This window comes from Nakaseomyces bracarensis (genome assembly GCF_045282275.1).
Source record: "Nakaseomyces bracarensis strain CBM3 chromosome Unknown Scaff6_1, whole genome shotgun sequence".
NCBI classification, from domain to species: domain Eukaryota; kingdom Fungi; phylum Ascomycota; class Saccharomycetes; order Saccharomycetales; family Saccharomycetaceae; genus Nakaseomyces; species Nakaseomyces bracarensis.
The window spans coordinates 540,337-559,543 of NW_027263967.1; the positions used below are offsets into that span (position 1 = coordinate 540,337).

The window sequence follows — 19,207 nt, forward strand, 5'->3', positions numbered from 1 at the left end:
CTATAGGATTTGAGAAATTATCTAATAGAGATCCCATATTTTGAAAGGGATGTGTTAAGTAGTAACCGTTATCTATGTTTATGTAGATCATACTTCTCTTTCAATAAATGAATGGATCATACCCATTGGAGTTTCTTCGTATTCGTGTAGAACAACATTGCCATCGATTATCTCAGAATTAGCTTGGATAAATTGGCGTCTAGGTAATCTCTTAGCTACAACTGTATCTCTTAGTTTTGCTAGATCATCGCTTACAGTTGATCTCTCGACAAAATAAGCGCTACCTTTCTCGACATCAGCGGAACATTTGTAGATGTGTAGATGATGTAAGTAGTCCTTAATGCACTCATGGCCAACAGTTTCTATTAAATCCTTGTTCATTTTTATGTGCAGATCATTAGGTTTCTTTTCATCAAACACAATTTGTAGGAAGTTTGTATCAGAACTGTGATTAAGGAAAGTTTTCATAATCGAAAATCTGGCCTGCATATGTGGTTGACCCCATTTTTTAGTCTTAGGATCCCAGAATTCCAATGCCAATAAACCTGCACGCGCCATTTGTAAGAAACCCGCGTATATGATAGAATCCTGGTCTTCCTTTTCTGTGAAACCGAAAATTGATAACAATTTCCTGTCGGTAATCAAATACATAGCAATTACCTCAGCACGACATTCTTCGAAAGCGCCTGCAAGTTGTCCAAATTTAGAACCCCAAGTTTCTCCAAGCTTATAGTAAGTTGTTACTGGCTTCCCGTCAAGACCTAGTGGAGGATTCGTTTTGTCGAAGTTGAAACCATCCTTAGTCTCACTTAATAGTTTACCCGATCCATGGCCTAATAATTCATGGATACCAACCTGAACTTCAAAGGATTCACTTTGATATTTTTCAAATAATGGACGGTCTTCTGGTAAGATAAATGTGGGTGGATGCTTAGCAGATGCCTTTGCAGAGGCGCTTAATATGTTCCCCAGGGAGACATTTTTAAAACCAATATTCAATCTAACATCATCATAGTTTGGAATATTAATACCAGCTGGAATACCAGAACCAGTAAATGTCAGTACTTCAAGTGAGGTAAAATCAGGAGGGTTGAACTTAGGTTTTTCGTATTCTAATGACCAAGGTAGTTTGGAAATAAACTCTTCAGCTCTTGAAACCATTTCTGCAAATTTTTTTGTCCTTTCTTTATTTTGGATAGCGACCAAGGACTCATATTCACCAATGATTCCAGAAGGTTCTCGGTATGTCTCTATAAACCCAATATTGGTTTCAATAACGGGAGATATATCTTTAACCCAGTACTTCTGGGCCTCCTTATGTGCTTGTGAAGACCCACTTAAGAAATGTTTAACATACTCGTCAAGCATTTTCATCTGGGTCTCATTTGCAGCGTATTTCTTTGCCTCTTCCAAATAGTGGGCAATTTTTTTCATTTCTCTAGTGTGATCACCAAATTTAAATTCAACAGAACTACCATCAGTAAGAGTAAATGGTTCCTTTGGATAGTAATCCAGTGTATTTTCGGTTTCATAAGAGGAGACAAGAATAATGAACTCATTCTTGGACTTCTTATAAATTCTTGTGTTTTCAGGTAGGATACCGTAAGCAGCGAATACTTGTTCTTTCAAAAGCTTCATGTCATCAAGACTGATACCTTCCCCTAAGTAATATGATGAAGTATACCCATCAGCTGTGTACCCTAGCAAAGAACTTTGTTCATCGACATAATAAACACCTTGTTCGATCAATTCTGCAATAGTCCTGTATGGCAAAACTACATTAGGATAGCCATTTGGATTTAGGCTTTCAATTGGTTGCTCTAAGTCGATTGAAGCTACATCAGCAATTGCTTTGAAAGAGTCGATTTTGCAACGGGGCACAAACTTCACATCTCCAAATGACTTAAAATTTCCGAGGTTGTTCAAAAACTGAGAGACATATTCCAGATAGTATTGAATTTCGGTAGGAGCCAAGGCGATAGTATCGTAAGTACCGCGAAGACTGTGATGAATAGTCAGCACCAGATCGAAAATACACTCACTCTCGTGAGACACCTGTCTCAGGACAACTCTAGTACCAGCATGAGATGCCTTAGACATAAAATGAGCATATTTAGCCTCTTTTTCAGTTAATTGTGGGAAGTATTTCTCCTTTAAGGACAGCATAGACACTGGAGCATCGTGGTCTGCTTGGTAAGACATTATTTGAGTTATAGTCCTGTTTTTCTTAAGTTCGATAATACCTTTTGTAAGCTATTGAATATAATAGTATGGAAAAAAAAATGGTGTTGAATCTATATATATAATCTCTCTTTATATACCTTATAGTAATTAGAATGGTTCTAACTACTATAGAAGGAAGAAAGTAAAAAGTAATAATTTCCATATTACTATTTTTTTTTTTTTCATGTTAATTACATTATTTAAATAAGTAATTTATTTTGGACCCTTTGCAATGTGAAGAACAAATGCATAGAAGTTAATCAAAAATGCATAGAAAGCAAGCCTGCGGCGAATCTCTCATTAAAACAAAAAAAAGAAAGAAAAGAATAGGAAATTGACACAAAAGAATGATGGCAAATACGTCATCTGGCTGTCATTTTTTTTGTTTGTTGATGTTTTCTTCGTTTGTTTCGATTACCCACTATTTCTTCGCAGGAGACCCTTGAAAAATAGATGATCATGTGAATTTTTGTCGAGGGCAATAGGTGATTTCTGTATTGGGTATTTCTGGGGGGGGAGAGGTGGGGTCAGAGATGAAGAGGCAGAAGATGGAAATCCTTATACAATATAAGCTTTTTTTTATGTTGTAAACCAAAGATCAGTTGATTTGATATGTTGTATTAGGCTTTCGTAAAGATAAGCAGATATTTGCACTACGATACAAGGACTATTGGGTTTCAGAAAAGTTTCCTGAGTATCAGGAACAGGCAAAAGCCTGCATTGAAAATCTTCAAACGTTTTTATAAATAGAAATTATATGCAAACATTTGAAAAAAGAAATTTTATTGTAACAAAAAAAGGTACCATTGTCATATCTACTTAAAAGGTTGTGTTGTGTGGTGGGGGGGGGGGTAGAGAATATCTTAATATTAAATTTTTTTTATTTCTTATTATGTTAATTATATTATGTACAATATTTTATGTAGAAAATAAAATGCTAAAAATGTGAGTGAAATGTGAGTGGTAGAAAAATGAAAATAAAAATAAAACGATAGATCTATTTCTGCAGCAGTTCAACTGCTTTTTATTTTATTTTTCTTTTTATAAGGTTAGTTTTTCGTTGTTAGCCTTCTTAGCTTCACCGTATTTCTTAACTCTGATAGCTTGAATGGCGATGAAACCAGTGGTGTCTGTTGGCAAGAAACCGGTTAACTCGTCCATAGATGACTCGGTAGCGTCATACAAGCTCTCTGTCTTGGAGAATCTACCTAAGACCACCACATTACCCTTGTATAGTGCTAGTCTAACAGTACCGTTGACTGTCTTTTGGGAAGGTTCAATCATAGATCTGATATATTCACATTCTGGGGTGAAGTAAGAACCATTGTATAGGAGCTTAGAGTATGTTGGAGTAACGAATTGATCTCTCAAGTGACGGACTTCCTTATCTAGTACTAAACCTTCCAAGTCGACATGGGCCTTTCTCAAGACAGTCAAAAGAGCTTGCTCGTAACAACCTCTAGACTTTAGGTTAATGTAACGGTTTTCAACGATATCGATTCTCCCAACACCGTTAGCTCTACCAAGGTTGGATACAGTAAGAGCCAATTCCAATGGATCCGTCACTTCTTGTGTCTTACCAGTGGCATTGTCCTTGTAAGTCAATTTAACAGGAAGACCCTTCTCAAAGTCCAATGTCAATTCTTGTGGGGTATCTGGGGCATCAGTAGGGTCAGTAATCAACTTCCACATATCCTTTGGTGGAGTGGTATCAGGATCTTCTAGAATACCAGCTTCATAAGAAATGTGAGCCATGTTTTCATCAGTGGACCATGGCTTTGCCTTAGTTTGAGTAACTGGAATGCCCTTTTCAGCAGCGTAATCCAAAAGATCCTTTCTACCAGCAAATCTGTTGAAGAATTCAGGCAATCTCCATGGAGCGATCACCTCAACGTCTGGTTTTAGAGCATAGAAACCCAATTCAAATCTAATTTGGTCATTACCCTTACCAGTACAGCCATGAGAGACAGCAAAACAACCTTCTTGCTCAGCGACATCAATTTGGGCCTTTGCAATGACTGGTCTAGCTAGAGAAGTACCTAGAAGATAGACATCCTCATATACAGCGTTAACTTGAACAGCTGGGAAGATAATGTCCTTAACAAACTCCTCACGAACATCAGAAATGACTACCTTAGTAGCACCAATTTTCAAAGCCTTTTCTCTTGCAGCATCGAAGTCTTCTTCTTGACCAATGTTAGCCATGAAAGCAACAACTTCATAGCCTTGTTCCAGTAACCAAGCTAGAATGATAGAGGTATCTAGACCACCAGAGTAAGCCAAACAAACTTTTCCTTTAGACATTTTTAATATATTAGTGTGTGTGTGTGTGTAAGCTGAAATTATCTTTTACAGGCAGTAGTATGTATCAATTGGTTTTTTTATTACCTTAAATGATTGTTGTTCTTTTGTATATTGATTAAGAAGAATAATAAATGAAAACCTGAGAACTTATTGAAATAATCTTGCGTTTATATATATAATTTTTTGGCAATGCTTTTTATTTGATGGAACTCACTTTTACAGACTATGATTACTATCTCGTCTGTAACTGCCATTTTTGAACATATTCGCGATAACCAGCTGCCTTATCTCTTGTACCTTCCGAAAACAAAAACTTAAACTATGAGACTGACTTCAATTCCAGAGAATTTTCTAGGTGGTATTCCCGAATAAAAAAAACTTTCCACTAAAGGATGGCCAAAAAAATTAGTCAGATGCTTTCTTTTTTGGCTAAATGTTAACGGCAGTTTCTAGCGACCCATCGCTTGCTCCTTGCTTCGGAGCACTGAAGGAAAAAAAAAAAAAAAAAAAAGGAAGGTACTTTCAGCTTACTTCTCGCGTACTATTTCCAAACACGGTTCATCTTTCCGTTTGTGATGTATTATGACCATTTAATTATGCTACTGGATAGGCGAAGACATAAAAATGGAAGTATATGGAGGATTTTCCAGTTCGACCTCTATGGTAAAAATAAATTCTGTAGAGAAAGCTATAAGGAAGCTATCAGCGAAGTGGGCGGGAAACTGGGTTGTGCGGTGATCGACTATTGTTAGTACAGTTGTAGCAGCTTATAGAAATGCATGTTTTTACGTTTTTATTTTTTTCATTCTTTAGATTTGGGTTATTATACAATATCCGGGTGAGAAATCGGTAAGCACAATGCTCATACACTCAATGTGTCCAAAACTTATTGTTCAAAAGTTTCGTTATGCGGGTAGGATGTATACTATGATTAAATAAGCTTCGGCTCTACCTTCCATTTATAGAACTGATATTTCTTATTCCTGAAGGTTGTGGGAACAAGTTTAAATCATAGTTATGATATTAGTCAAGTTGGTATATGAGTTAACTGTACTAAAATGGAAGTGATAAGTAATTATTGAATTGGTGTGTAATTTTATAACCAAATGGTGTAGAAATCATTAGGTCTCTCTGTATACAAATATGTTATGATTTTCACATTCTTTGGCCACATATCTAATTTAACCATTGGTATATAAAGTATATATCTGTCATTGATAACGATATTACAAGTGAGGCTCCTCCATATACGGACCATAAGCTGCATATACTTGCTTTTTTAAAAAATAAGTTAAACTCTAATAGAAATTTTTTTATTTCATAATGATTTAAGTATACAAGTATGTAAAAATATAAGGATATTGTTAAAAATATAATATCCTAATCTAAAGTTATTCTCTACAAATTTCAAAGTTACCATTGTATTGTAAGATGATTTTGTAGAAAAATTATAGTATATTAGATTAGGATAACAGAAAGAAAAAAATTTAGAATAATGCGTACCATATGCGCTTATGACAAAAAATCTTGTTAATGGATGGAAAAATAAGAATAAAAAATATTAGCAGTTGAGAGAAAGTAAAAATTTGAGGATTTTTCCGCTCTCGTCTGTATAAGAGGCGAAAGGAGAAAATGATCTATTATCCTTCCAACTCTTTTATGATAAAAAAAATGACGATAGTTCTCTTATTCTTATTTCACTTTTTTTAGCGAGTTTATTGACCAGCAACAACGATGTCGTCCAATTCTTCGATCATCTCTGGCAACTTCTTCATTGGAACGTTTTCGTAGATAATCTTGTAGACGGCTTCGAATAATGGGAACTCTTCGGACATCTCACAGGTTTGCAACCATTCGTGGACTTCCTTACAGGTGATAACACCTTGAGCGGATTGACCGTTCAATAGTTCCTTTTCGGAGTCCTCAGCGGAGGCACCGGTCTTAGCCATGTGCTTAGCAACTCTGACATTTCTACCACCAGAACAAGTGGTAATCAAGTCAGCAACACCGGCAGACTCTTGGTAGTAAGTTTCAACTCTAGATTCTGGGAAGAACATTTGACCGAACTTGATGATTTCACCTAGACCAACTCTTTGGATGGCGGCGGCGGCGTTGTTACCCCAACCTAGACCTTCGACGAAACCACAACCAAGGGCAACGACGTTCTTTAGAGCACCAGCGATGGAGATACCAGCGACATCATCAATAACACTGACGTGGAAGTATGGTCTGTGGAATAGAAGCTTCAAGACCTTGTGGTCAACATCCATACCGTCACCTTGGTAGTCCTTTGGAATGTGGTAAGCGACGGTGGTTTCGGACCAATGTTCCTTGGCGACTTCTGGAGCCAAGTTAGCACCGGACAAAGCACCACATTCGATACCCAATTCTTCAGTGATAAAAGTACTTAGCAATTGGACACCCTTCTTACCAACTTCGAAACCCTTTAGACAAGAGATAGCTCTGACATGTGGTTCGACGTGACCCTTTAGCTGAGAGACAATTCTTGGCAAGAATTGATGTGGAATGTTGAAGACTAGGATATCAGCACCTTCGACGGACTTCAAAAGGTCTGGGTTAGCGACCAAGTTAGTTGGCAAATCAATGTCTGGCAAATACTTAACGTTTTGGTGCTTGGTGTTGATGATTTCGGTTAGCTTAGTACCATCGATATCTTCGTCGAAGACCCACATGTCAACTCTTTCTTGGAAGACAGAGGTGTTAGCGGCGGTGTTTTCAGCAACAACCTTAGCGATAGTAGTACCCCAGTTACCAGAACCAATGACAGTAACCTTGAATGGTTCTCTCTCTAGTTCGACAAGGGAGACAGCAGAACTTGATCTCTTAATTGGAGCACCTTCCATTTTGTTTTTTTTGTGGTAGTTTAGTTTATAATATAAGTATTCGTTAGGCTTAGGTCTAGTACAGAATCCCGAGACTAATCGATAAGTATTTTTTGGTTTGATTATTCTTAAAGGTGAAAGAAGTTTAAACATTTATAATATACAAGAAATATATATATCAAAAGGGAAAAGAAAATTACGAAATCACAAAATAAGGGAGAATACAAGTTACTTATATATCTTTTTTTTTTTGTTTTCTATTTTATTCCCTTATAATTTTATTTATAATTTTTAGTTCTTAATTTTCTACCCTTTTCCTTCCCACAAATTTTTTTTAGTTTCTTTTTTTTGGGTTTCTTTTCACTATATCTTCCTTTAAAAATTCAATCTCTAAAATATATTTCTATTGTAGTACTTACTATTTAGTCCTCTTCTTTTTTTTTTTAATTAATCCCTCCCTATGAATGTTGGGAAGAGGGGAGAGGAAAGGCATGATAATAAGGTATTACAATTGTCTCTATCTCTCTCTTTGCTAGTCTTTGTTTTATCAAAACCAATCGTCATTTCAATCTCTTAAGAGCCATATTTTTTGACCTTGTTATTCAATATAGTCTAATACTATCTTTTGACCCCCATGTATTAAAAATTAGAGTCAAAAGAATGCAGAGAAGCAGATCAATGAATCGAAACAGAATTACTAACATCATTAAAGACCCTTTAATTGTTAGTACAGGGTCTTCTCTGTCCTATTTTGTCCTCTTTAAAAAATATTAAAAAGTCCCTTTATTTGTCCTATTTTTTATTGGTCCTCGGGCTACGGCTAAAGGAACTCTACCGAAGGAGGGGGGGGAGAGCAAGAAGGGAGTGGATAGAGAGAGAGAAGAGGAGTTAACGAGAAGAACTACGGTTGGCTCTACCGTAGAGCGGGAGCATGGGGAACCGTAAAACCGTTTTCTTTAAGTCGTTCATTTTTTTTTGTCCCCCCTCTTTTTTTCTTTAGTATATACTATTATTAATTCTTATTGAAGGTATTACCTTTCTCTGCCCCCCTCTAATTCTCTATTTCTGGTTTGCGTACTGCATAATTTATTTTTCTATTGCATTGTGCGTCCGTTTCTATACCTTAACCCGCCCATTGTCCAGCACACTCATAAAAGAGAGATGACCCAAATATAAAAACAAAAATAAAGGGAAAGCGTGAAGTAAGGGAATGCTATACGTGGAGTTCTCAGTTCTACTTGTTGAATTGAGTTATAGGGATTGGGTATATAACATAAAAAAAAAAGCAATTTGTTACTTTTTTTCTTACCTTCTTAAGGTTCTTGAGTCCGTATGAGAAAGAGAAAGGGACATATAGAATTGGGCCAACGGTGTTCAAAAACAAAAAAGAAAGAAAGAAACTTGGATTGATAGAGGGTAACTCTTTTTTTTCTAATAAACCGATTTTATTGCACAAAAGGCACGTAGATCACATCGTAGATACCGGTTTTATTTCCTTTCTTTTTACTTATCAAAAGTTACCCACCTTGATCCGGGTGATAGGTATTTTGAGTGATCTTCAAAAAAAGAAATAAAGAGAAAGGGTCAAAGATTAAACCGTCGAGCAACATTCTCACACTCGAATGACGAGTAAATGACGTATTGCTTTTTTTTTTCGTTGGGGCTACAGTATTAAAGAAGGAGGGTAACTATCAATTTTTTTTTCCTAGAAGGGACGGACCAAGTATTTACGGTAACAAAAAGAAAGAAAAAAAAAGAAAGAAACAAAGGGTGTGAGATCCGATTTTGATATCCGATTTCTTTTTTTTTTTTGGTATTGTAGTTGTATTTTTCTTCTCGCATTTGCTGGAAACAAAAAGACTATTGAAGGTATTGGCTTTAACATGAAATAGATCAAGATAGACTCAAAGATACCTGATAAAGGTCATTAAGTCGGACAGGGTCAAAAGACCAGATACACAAAAAATAAAAAAAGAAGTTGATCTGTCTCAATTTTCTTCCCTTATTTACGTATTTGTCTTTACCATTAGGTAATTTCTTTTGAGATCTCGGATTAAGACTCAATTCGAGAGAGAAGAGAATAAAAAGTAAATAAATAAATAAAATCGAGATTACCGTGAACACGGGTCTCTCGAGTCTCTCACACACAAACACACAAACACACACACACACTCTCTCTCTCTCTCTCTCTTATCCACTAACCCCTCCTTTTTCTTGCATCTCTACTATAACTATCCCCTCCTTCTAAAACTTAATAACTTCAATTGATTTTACAATCCCTTTTTTATTTTTCTTTCTTTTTTATTGCATTCGACAAAAAGAACTTTAAGCCACGCTATAACCACACCGCCTCCCTTCCATATTCGCTCCAAAGTTGAACTTGCAACAAGTATGTTGTCGTGCACATGCTTCATTTCGTACGTTGTTTATATCACGTGGGATCTTTTATCATATTGTATTAGTTGATCATGTGATGGTATAGCATACGAACTATCATGTGATCCTCACCGTTTACTAGTGTATCACGTGCGAGCCTCATTTTTCCCTTTTTTCTTCACTGCATTGTTATATAAAAGAAATTTAAAAAGGGAACCCTTAAAAAATAAATAAAATTTTCGCTTCACCAGTAAGTATAAAATAATAATAAAAAAAAAAAAGAAAGGAAGGAAGGCCAGTAATCGGAACACCCGAGCGTACTTCTTGTGCGCAGGTGATGTTTAGACGTGCGCAAGGTGAAGTTAGACGTGCGCAGGTGAAGTTAGATTAATAAATATAATTACAATGATTGTAGAGTAATATTTAAGTTATCATATCTTGAGAGTAATCCTTTCTTATGTATCGGTTTAAAAGTATATATTAGGAAGGTTTATTTTGTGTCTTTTTCCCCTTTGAAAAGAGAAAGTTATTATCTTATAAAGCTTTAAAAACAAGAAATACATAATAGTATAAACTCTTTATTTTTGAATGGTCAATTCGGCTGTATACTCGGTGCTAAGGTATCTCCCGCTCTTGTTACGGTATGGAAGAGCACTGCCGTTGGTGCAGAGGGACCCTGATGTTGTATTGAATTCTGCCGAGGGGGGACCTCAAAGTACGAATGATATGTTATACTATGGGTTGTTTTCTATGGTACTAGTGTTACTTGGTGGTGTCTTTGCAGGGTTAACGTTGGGGTTGATGGGACAGGATGAAATATACTTGAAAGTTATCAATACTTCGGGTACACCCAGGGAGAAGAAACTGTCCGGCGAAGTGCTGAAGTTGATCACTCGTGGTAAACATTGGGTTCTTGTCACTCTTCTTCTATCTAATGTGATAACAAATGAGACTCTGCCTATCGTGCTTGATAGGTTCATGAATGGTGGCTGGCAAGCTGTCATCTCGTCCACTTTCCTGATCGTCATTTTCGGTGAAATTATCCCTCAGAGTATTTGTGTCAAATACGGATTGGAAGTTGGTGCTTTTTTCGCACCATTTGTTTTAGTTCTAATGTACCTGATGTATCCAGTGGCATACCCAGTGGCCATGCTACTAGATCATTTGTTGGGTGAGGACCACGGGACTGTGTATAAAAAGTCAGGACTTAAGACACTAGTTAATTTGCATCAAACTATGGGTGTTGAAAGATTGACCACAGATGAAGTCACTATTATCTCAGCTGTTTTAGATCTTAAGGACAAGAAGGTTAAGGAAATCATGACTCCCATTGAAAACGTTTTTACACTCAGCGCAGACAAGGTTCTTGACGATAGAACTGTAGAAGAAATATTTAACTCAGGTTTTTCTAGAATCCCTATTTACCTACCCAATGAACCCATGAACTTCATAGGTATGCTGATAGTAAGAATTCTTATCTCATATGATCCTGAAGATGGACTACCGATCTCCAGTTTCCCATTGGCAACTTTACCGGAAACTTCACCAAATACTTCGTGTTTGAATATTCTAAATTATTTCCAAGAAGGTAAATCCCACATGTGCATTGTTAGCGAGAGACCGGGATCCTCCAATGGTGCCATAGGAGTTGTCACCCTAGAAGATGTTATAGAAGAGTTGATTGGTGAAGAAATTGTCGATGAGTCTGATGTCTTTGTTGATATACATCAACATATCATGAGAGAGCAACCTGGCCCATTGAGTAAAAGACATATTACCTCGTATTTGCATCATTTATACACCGAAAGTAGTAAGGATTCGTGTATGCCTCTTTTAAACTCAAAAACCAATACTTATTCCTCTATCAATGACCAGAGGTTTGCAAGCTTACCACCACCTCATGTTAACGGTAACAATGCACACCAGTTGGTAGTACCTTCAAATTTAGCATCTAACCCTTTAAATATCAAAAAGTCATTTGTCACTATTAAAAAACTACCATCAGGAGAGTTGATATCACCTTCGAACAAAAACAATACAATCGAATCAAATAAAGATTCACATTTGGAAAGCCCTCATCCGCGTCAAAGGAGAGTGTCCCAAGAAGAAGAACAACTCCTGGAAGAGCATGCAAACTTATCACATAAAGCTATTGATTATATTAAGAATAGCGGTAAACCAATTAGAATTACTTCTTCTACTACGACACAGAGTCCAGAAGACAATCACAGTACTGATGATCCTTCAAAAAATGTTATGATTTCGTCTTCTTATCAATCAACCGCTAATGGTATTGTTGAATCTGTTATAACTGTTAAAGGTGTAGCAAAAACAATTATTGAGGATGATCCGAGTGAACGTGAACAGAGTGTATACGAAATAGAGCATGATATTTCACAGCAGGATGGGTCCTCATCGCAATTATTTGATCCTCAACTTTCTAACGGATCTAGTACTAGGGCATCTACTCCAGTAAGTACTGGTAAGAAGAAGAAACAAAAAAAGAAGAAGAAGAAGACTAAAAAATAGCTGTACGTAACACTATGATATTATTCCTAAAAATATGCAATATCAGGCATTGTCCTTCCGTAAATAAAAAATTATAAATATTGCTAGTAGAACTTTGCTAATGATTAAAAAATAATATACAGAAATTAAATTTTTTTGATAACTCAGCTCGGTTGAGAATTAAAAATATATAATGAATCTAACAATATTAATTGGTCTTCTGTAGTTGTTAATAATTCATTGATTATCTTTGAGGTGTTCGTTATATTGGTCTATCCAGTCTATCTACCAACCATGTTCAAAAAGCATAGAGATGGACTCACCATTGTGAATTCTTCTAATAGCCTCACCGAAGACTCTAGAAATGTCGATAACATCAACACGATCTTTTCCTAATATGCTTAAAGTTCTATCTTGTGGGACTGAATTGGAAATGATCAACTTGTCAATTTTACTGGCACGAATTCTGGTCAAGGCATCACCAGAGAAGATACCATGTGTTATAATAGCATAAACCTTTTTAGCACCTTGATCCTTCAATAATTTTGCGGCACGGTTAATAGTGTATGAGGTGTCGACCAAATCATCAATGATGATACAGACCTTATCTCTAACATCACCAACTAACATGGTAGTTTGTATGTATTTAGAAGTTGAAGCACTAGAAGCAGTTGATGTGTTGGATGTGGTAGAAGACGAACGTCTCATTTCTGTAGAGGTTGGGCCTGCTATCGAGACATTGTTCAGGTTTGCAACTAATGGTTTTGGAGAAAGATTTAGTGCACCACCAGAAGTTAATGAAGCATCTGGAGGGCCCTTCAATAATTGAGATCTTCTCTCCTTGTGGATCAGAGCAAATGACATTTCTAAATCGTCAGCAATGGCAGTCGCTCTCTTTGCACCACCAGCATCAGGGGAAACAATGACGGCATCTTTGTAATCAGGTATTTGGTGCTTGATGTAAGCCTGTACTATAGGTTTACAGTAGAGGTTGTCCACAGGTATATTGAAGAACCCTGGGAATTGTGGGTCGTGTAAGTCCATAGTAATGACATGGTCGGCACCAGCAGCGGTCAGCAGATTAGCGATCAAAGTACCAGCTTGAACCACCCAAAGCTTGTATCCTGCGTTCTGAGCATTAAACATCTCTCCAGCATCGTTATTTGAACCGGTTGGTGGTTGTACTTTACCACCTGGAATAATAGGGATACGAGACTGGGAGAGCTGACTGGTAGGAACAGCAGGTGTTCTAACTGGTTGAGGGTTCTCCATGTTAATAGTTGATCGTATCGCATTGTCCAGTGACTTAAAAGGCGATTCAGAGCCAGGTTTCTGGGTCATCAACTTGAAAGCTGGGGTATTTGGACGAGAGTCAGAGTTTGGTGGCTCCTTTGGGTTTGAAATAATAGGAGCACCTTTTACAGTGAAAGGAATGTCGGGTTGTCTAGAGTAGCAGAAATAAGGCATAACTGCAGTGACTCTTGAAGCAGATGAGGACTTGCAAGCGCTAATTAAGATCAAAAGTTGCATAAAACTATCATTGACATGTCCACAACCACTCTGGATAACATAAACATCCTTCTCACGAACAGAAGATCCTACTCTAATACTGGTTTCACCATTTGAAAATTTCCCTAGTGTCACTTTGGCTGGTTCAATATCCAAATTATCACAAATTTTCTGCACTAAATCAGGGTGCGAATCACCACCAAAGATAACAATACCGTTACTCATTGCTTTCTTATATTATACTATCCGTATTTTACTTCGTTTATCCTATTGAAGGTGTATTGCGAGCTTACAATGAAAACAGGTCAAAAAAAGAACTGATTTTTCCTCCAGAAATGGCCTCTTTCCTAATTGAAAAGTTATTTTCCCGTGTGTTGTATAGACTTTGAGATCACAGATTAATTCTATACTAAAGTAAACCTTATAGCAAACTAACTATTAAACCATTTCTATACTAATATAACTAGCTCATCGCAAAATTTGAAAAAAAAATTGAAAAATTTGTGAAATTTGTGAAATTTTTTATTTTTGACGTCATTGGCGATTTTAGTTAGCGAATTGATTGAATTTTAGTTTAATTGGATTAAAAAGGGCTAATAAGGCGGTTGATATTCAGTAATCGTAAGAGAACTAGAACCATTGAGTAGGAATTCTCTGATGATCAGCGCGGTACTTATTTTTACGGCTCGTGGAGAGCTCGTCGTTTCGAAATTCTGCCGGAGTTCATTGAAGCGGTCTATCTCTGATGTGTTTCGGATCCAGGTGATCAACAACTTGGATGTGAGGTCTCCGATCCTGACTTTGGGGTCTACTACATTTCAGCATGTAAGGTCTAGTCATGGTGATGATCTGTGGTTGGTTGTAGTTGCGCGGAGCAATGTTAATTGCGGTGCAATGTGGGAGTTTCTGTATAAGCTCGATGGGATGATGGAGTTATACGGGCTAAACCGTGAAGAGTTCTTGAAAGAGGAGTTCATGGTATGTTATGAGATGTTAGATGTCATGCTGGCTGAGAACGGGGTGCCGATTGACACAGACCCAGGCTCTGTGATTAAGAAGATGTCAGTTAAGCCCTCCCGTGAGTCTCAGGATCGTTACGCGATATCGGTGCCTGAGATGAACTCTAGCAACAATTCTAATATCTCAATTCCCAAATTTCTACGGCGCACTAGTAGTTTCCTGTCTTCGCAAGACTCCAGCAGCAACTTTCCGATCTCTGCTGATCTACCATGGAGGCCAAAGGGAATTACTCATAAGAAAAACGAAATTTTCTTATATGTCAACGAAAGGATCAGTATACTTGTCTCTAGGGATGGATCCATCCTGAAATCGTACGTCGACGGTACTATAGACCTCACAACCCATCTTAGCGGCACCCCCGTTTGTCAATTCGGACTGAACGACTCACTTAGCGTCGAGAATAATGGTTATAGCGTGAAGGACACCTTTGAAGAAATTAAAAACAAGAAAGCAATCCCAAAGGCAGCTGCTGGCTCAGTGATGCTCGAAGACTGCAAATTCCACCAATGCGTCTCACTTGAAAAATTTGACAGAGATAGGATCATTAGGTTTGTACCTCCTGATGGATCAATGGAGTTGATGAGATATCACGTCAGAGATAACTTAAACCTGCCCTTCAAGGTAAGTCCTATAGTAACGTATTCTTCCAACGGTACAGCTGTTGATTACCGACTAACATTGAAATCATTGTTTCCTAGTAAACTAACTGCAAAGGATGTCGTACTTAAGATACCAGTACCTCCAGAGACCCTGGATTGTCAGATAGACGTATCGAATGGCCACTGTAAATTTGTGCCAGAGGAAAAAGCTATGGTGTGGACATTTAGTAAATATAATGGGCTGACAGAAAATACACTGAGCGCAGTGACTGTACCTACCAAAGACGCAACGAGACTAACTGTACAACAGTGGCAGAAACCACCTATCTCCTTGAAATTCGAGATTCTGATGTTCAGTAACTCGGGTCTTGTGGTAAGGTATTTCACCATTAAAGAAACCCAAAAATACAAAACAATTAAATGGATTCGTTACGTATCTAAATCTGGCTCGTACGAAATACGTTACTAAGAGTAATCTATATAAAATCTTTTCTGCATTAGTTACTTATCTGAATAACTAATTACATTTCAGAAGACACGTATTATATGTATCATATAGCTTTGAATAGATAATCCTCAAGGTTCATCTTTGTATTTTCAACACAGGGTATTGATGTCTTTGATTAACCATCGATGTAGAAAGTCCCCTTTAGAATCATCTCGGAGTAAGTGCTCATCGCCTTAAGCAGTAAAATCGTGAATTTATTTCAAAAAGCGAAAAAAAGCTATATTATAACTATAGGGAAGGGCCTTTAGGCAGTGAAACCATCAACTACTTTTTATAGCCTTATAATAATCGGATATAAAACCTCTACACGCTGCTGGATCTAGTATCGATTGACACTTTTTAACAGGGTTATGTTTGGGTTTAATTTGGGGAGGTTTAAAAATAATATAAAACACACATTGTGAAGAAGATATATCAGTTCGTTAAATTCTTAACATCGGGAAGGGGAAGAAAAGGACACATATTATGGCGAATACTGATGAAGTGTTTGAAAAATGGTTGCTTTCTAGGAGAATACGATCCAAGTTAGACACACCTAGTGAATGTTATGATTATCAGGTGTTTCAGAGTGTTGGAACCTCTTTGACAGAAAGTGTGGTTACCATAGACCGTTTTTATCAATGCTACACAAATAAAAACTCAGACTTCCTGCCGAACCTAGAGGCCTATATGGAGAGGGAAATTGAAATTATGGACAACGATGAGGAGATAGCTGAGGAATCAAGAGAATTTTTAAGTATGTGCAGAACTATGTGTGATCACTTGGAGCCTGTATGGTGTCCGACGGGCAATATCCAACCTGCTCAACTTTTGCTCCCTGAATCACAGAAACTTTATATTACTTCTTCGGAGAAGAAGGAGCTATCTAGCAAACTTTTTGAAAGGTTTAATTTTAAGAACAACCTACTAGTGGTATTTGGAAACTATATTATTGTTGGAAGATGCGCTACTATCGAAATTCATACTAGAACTACATTAACATCGAGATCAAAGTTATTTTATCTTCGACCAAGTAAATGGAATGACCACATTGACTTCCAGACTATGCGCGACCATTTGATGATTCCTGATGCCTTCGTGTCTACTAATTTGATGGATATGACGATAAATTTCTTGAAAATCCTGGAGTTTGGTGGTATGTTCTATTTAACAATATGTACTGATTCTGGGATGGTACTTTTTTATGATATGAACGATGTTATAAATGAGGTCGAGGAAAATCGGGGCTTTACTAATCAAGTTAGATGTGGACCACAAATGGTTCTGAGAACACCTGTTAGTTGTTGGAGTGCGGACTGTATTGAATACGATGATGTTATTTACATTGCTTTGGGGCATAATGGACCAGGTATCAGTATATTCGCATTTAGACTTGATGATAGCGATTCTTCAGTGATTGCGAAAACATATACCAAGGAAATAGTTACAGGACATAACGTACCATGTGTAAACTTTGTTCCAAAACAAGTTGATAGCGATGGTGATATAGTACTCGCATATGCTTCCATATATGGTAACGTATCCACTTTGAAAGTTATATTAGACAAGGAAAAGGACGAAATAGTAGCTAGTTTGAAAGACACGCAGTTCTTTTCAGAGTTCTGTTGGACAGTAACCCCTTTAGTTTCATCAGATTTTATGGAGGTGGACAGTTTTCAATTCTTAAACTTAAACTATAAGAGATTGTCAAAAATTGCATCATTGTGTTCAGTTTACCAAGACAGCCACGTATTGAAAGCATCATCATCGAACTGCTATCAAACTAAAAGCTTTGGGATTGGTGCTCTAACTACCCAACTGAAAGTTCCTGTCGCCCAATTGGCTTTGACGTCGAAATATGGTATGTCAAATATGCCTGTCAAACTGCGATTTACATCTTTTGTGGAAGATGGTGATATTAGTCAAGCACGTCTATTACCTGAATTAGTATCAAATATCCCTCCTGGAGCTCCAGAAGAATTTCTTCTTAACAAAATTTCCAACTTAGAAGGTACCAAGGTTGATCTACAAAATGCTTCAAAAGATAAAGTACGATTCGAAAATCCATTTCCACCTATGTCAGCAGATTTTATCTACGAAGATATTGAGAAAAAATTAGAGAGGAATATAGATATTGGGATATTTCATAATGAACCATCATTTAACCCTTCATCTGGTTATCGTCCATCACTTTCGTTTCAGAAAAAAGACGGACGTTGGATAGAGACTAATAACAATAAATTTAGTTGGAATAGAAATTATCTTACAACTATTTATAGACCATCTGAACTAAAAAAGCTCAAGAGAGTTATGTTATCTCCATACTCAAAAATCCCACTGTTGATGACCTCTCGTGTATTTTTCTCTAATCATAGAGGAACATGGGAAGAAATAGCACCATATAATATTAATTCTATTGTCAACTCTGCTAATTGCCGAAATATACCAGCAAATCACAGATTTATTCGTCCTTCTTCATCATTGGCAGCTGCACAAGAAGTTAACCAGAGAAAATGGGCTACGCATAATCATGCTAAAAAGGTACGAGAATTGCTGACTTGTATATCGACTGACTCTGCCAATGCACCAACAGGATATAAACTTAAGGAGCTACATTCGGATTTCCTTCTAGTGACAACAGCTCATCATGTGTATCTAGTCAAAACCCACCCGCTACTCATCCTTTCATTTACTTCTGATGAGATTTTTCCTCTTGACCAAATATCGCTATGTTCATTTAAGGGAACCATTCTGGCTCTTAACCGTATCAACTTTGTTTGTCATATTAAGGAGATGAATTGTATAGTTGTTGCTTCGCAAGTAGGTCTAATATCCCTTCTGAGATTGACCAAGTATAAAGGAATCTACTCATTCAGACAGGAGTACATATTCGGTTGGAAAACTCTGAATCCTGATGAGGACGATGACTTTCAATGTATATATTCAAGACTTCATGGTGGCCAAAATTCTTACTGTGGTATTGACGATATTGATTTTGTATTCCTGGAGATTGTGGGTATGGACTATATATACTCACCGAGAGATGATATTAACGGTATACCAGAATATGCCCTATTGTTGGTAGCGCATGGTAATGAACTTGCTAAATTCAAAATAGAGAAGAATTCGTAATACAAGCGATTGCTTAGTGGTTCTTATAAGTGTAGTTAGCTCACTATAAAATGAAATATATCGCATTATTTTATATATTAGGGTTTTTGTTGGCTATGGGTAATTGTTTTTTTGATTACCTATAATTTTTACATTTTGGTCTTACTAACGTGTCGTTAACCGAGTTCGTAGCAAAGCGTCTACCTAAATACAGGAGGTGAAAAATT

General features: G+C 36.9%; 7 protein-coding genes across 7 annotated transcripts; 3 read left to right on the forward strand and 4 right to left on the reverse strand.

Moving 5' to 3' along the window:
• Positions 1-87: 87 nt before the first annotated feature.
• RNJ42_01462 (dipeptidyl-peptidase III) lies at positions 88-2,202 on the reverse strand (the record flags this gene model as incomplete). The annotated part of the gene is made up of 1 exon (XM_071051627.1): positions 88-2,202. The coding sequence occupies one exon, from the start codon at positions 2,200-2,202 to the stop codon at positions 88-90; it is 2,115 nt and encodes a 704-aa protein (XP_070907656.1).
• A 1,062-nt stretch (positions 2,203-3,264) lies between these two features.
• Positions 3,265-4,527, reverse strand: ARG1 (argininosuccinate synthase; the record flags this gene model as incomplete). The annotated part of the gene is made up of 1 exon (XM_071051628.1): positions 3,265-4,527. One exon carries the CDS (start codon positions 4,525-4,527, stop codon positions 3,265-3,267), a length of 1,263 nt encoding a protein of 420 aa, XP_070907657.1.
• A 1,715-nt stretch (positions 4,528-6,242) lies between these two features.
• On the reverse strand, positions 6,243-7,523 carry GPD2 (glycerol-3-phosphate dehydrogenase (NAD(+)) GPD2; the record flags this gene model as incomplete). The annotated part of the gene is made up of 1 exon (XM_071051629.1): positions 6,243-7,523. The coding sequence occupies one exon, from the start codon at positions 7,521-7,523 to the stop codon at positions 6,243-6,245; it is 1,281 nt and encodes a 426-aa protein (XP_070907658.1).
• A 2,811-nt stretch (positions 7,524-10,334) lies between these two features.
• Positions 10,335-12,275, forward strand: MAM3 (Mam3p; the record flags this gene model as incomplete). Its single annotated transcript, XM_071051630.1, has 1 exon — positions 10,335-12,275. The coding sequence occupies one exon, from the start codon at positions 10,335-10,337 to the stop codon at positions 12,273-12,275; it is 1,941 nt and encodes a 646-aa protein (XP_070907659.1).
• A 264-nt stretch (positions 12,276-12,539) lies between these two features.
• PRS5 (ribose phosphate diphosphokinase subunit PRS5) lies at positions 12,540-13,988 on the reverse strand (the record flags this gene model as incomplete). The annotated part of the gene is made up of 1 exon (XM_071051631.1): positions 12,540-13,988. The coding sequence occupies one exon, from the start codon at positions 13,986-13,988 to the stop codon at positions 12,540-12,542; it is 1,449 nt and encodes a 482-aa protein (XP_070907660.1).
• Positions 13,989-14,420: 432 nt separating this feature from the next.
• Positions 14,421-15,851, forward strand: APM4 (Apm4p; the record flags this gene model as incomplete). Its single annotated transcript, XM_071051632.1, has 1 exon — positions 14,421-15,851. The coding sequence occupies one exon, from the start codon at positions 14,421-14,423 to the stop codon at positions 15,849-15,851; it is 1,431 nt and encodes a 476-aa protein (XP_070907661.1).
• Positions 15,852-16,355: 504 nt separating this feature from the next.
• Positions 16,356-19,001, forward strand: CRT10 (Crt10p; the record flags this gene model as incomplete). Its single annotated transcript, XM_071051633.1, has 1 exon — positions 16,356-19,001. The coding sequence occupies one exon, from the start codon at positions 16,356-16,358 to the stop codon at positions 18,999-19,001; it is 2,646 nt and encodes an 881-aa protein (XP_070907662.1).
• Positions 19,002-19,207: the final 206 nt, after the last annotated feature.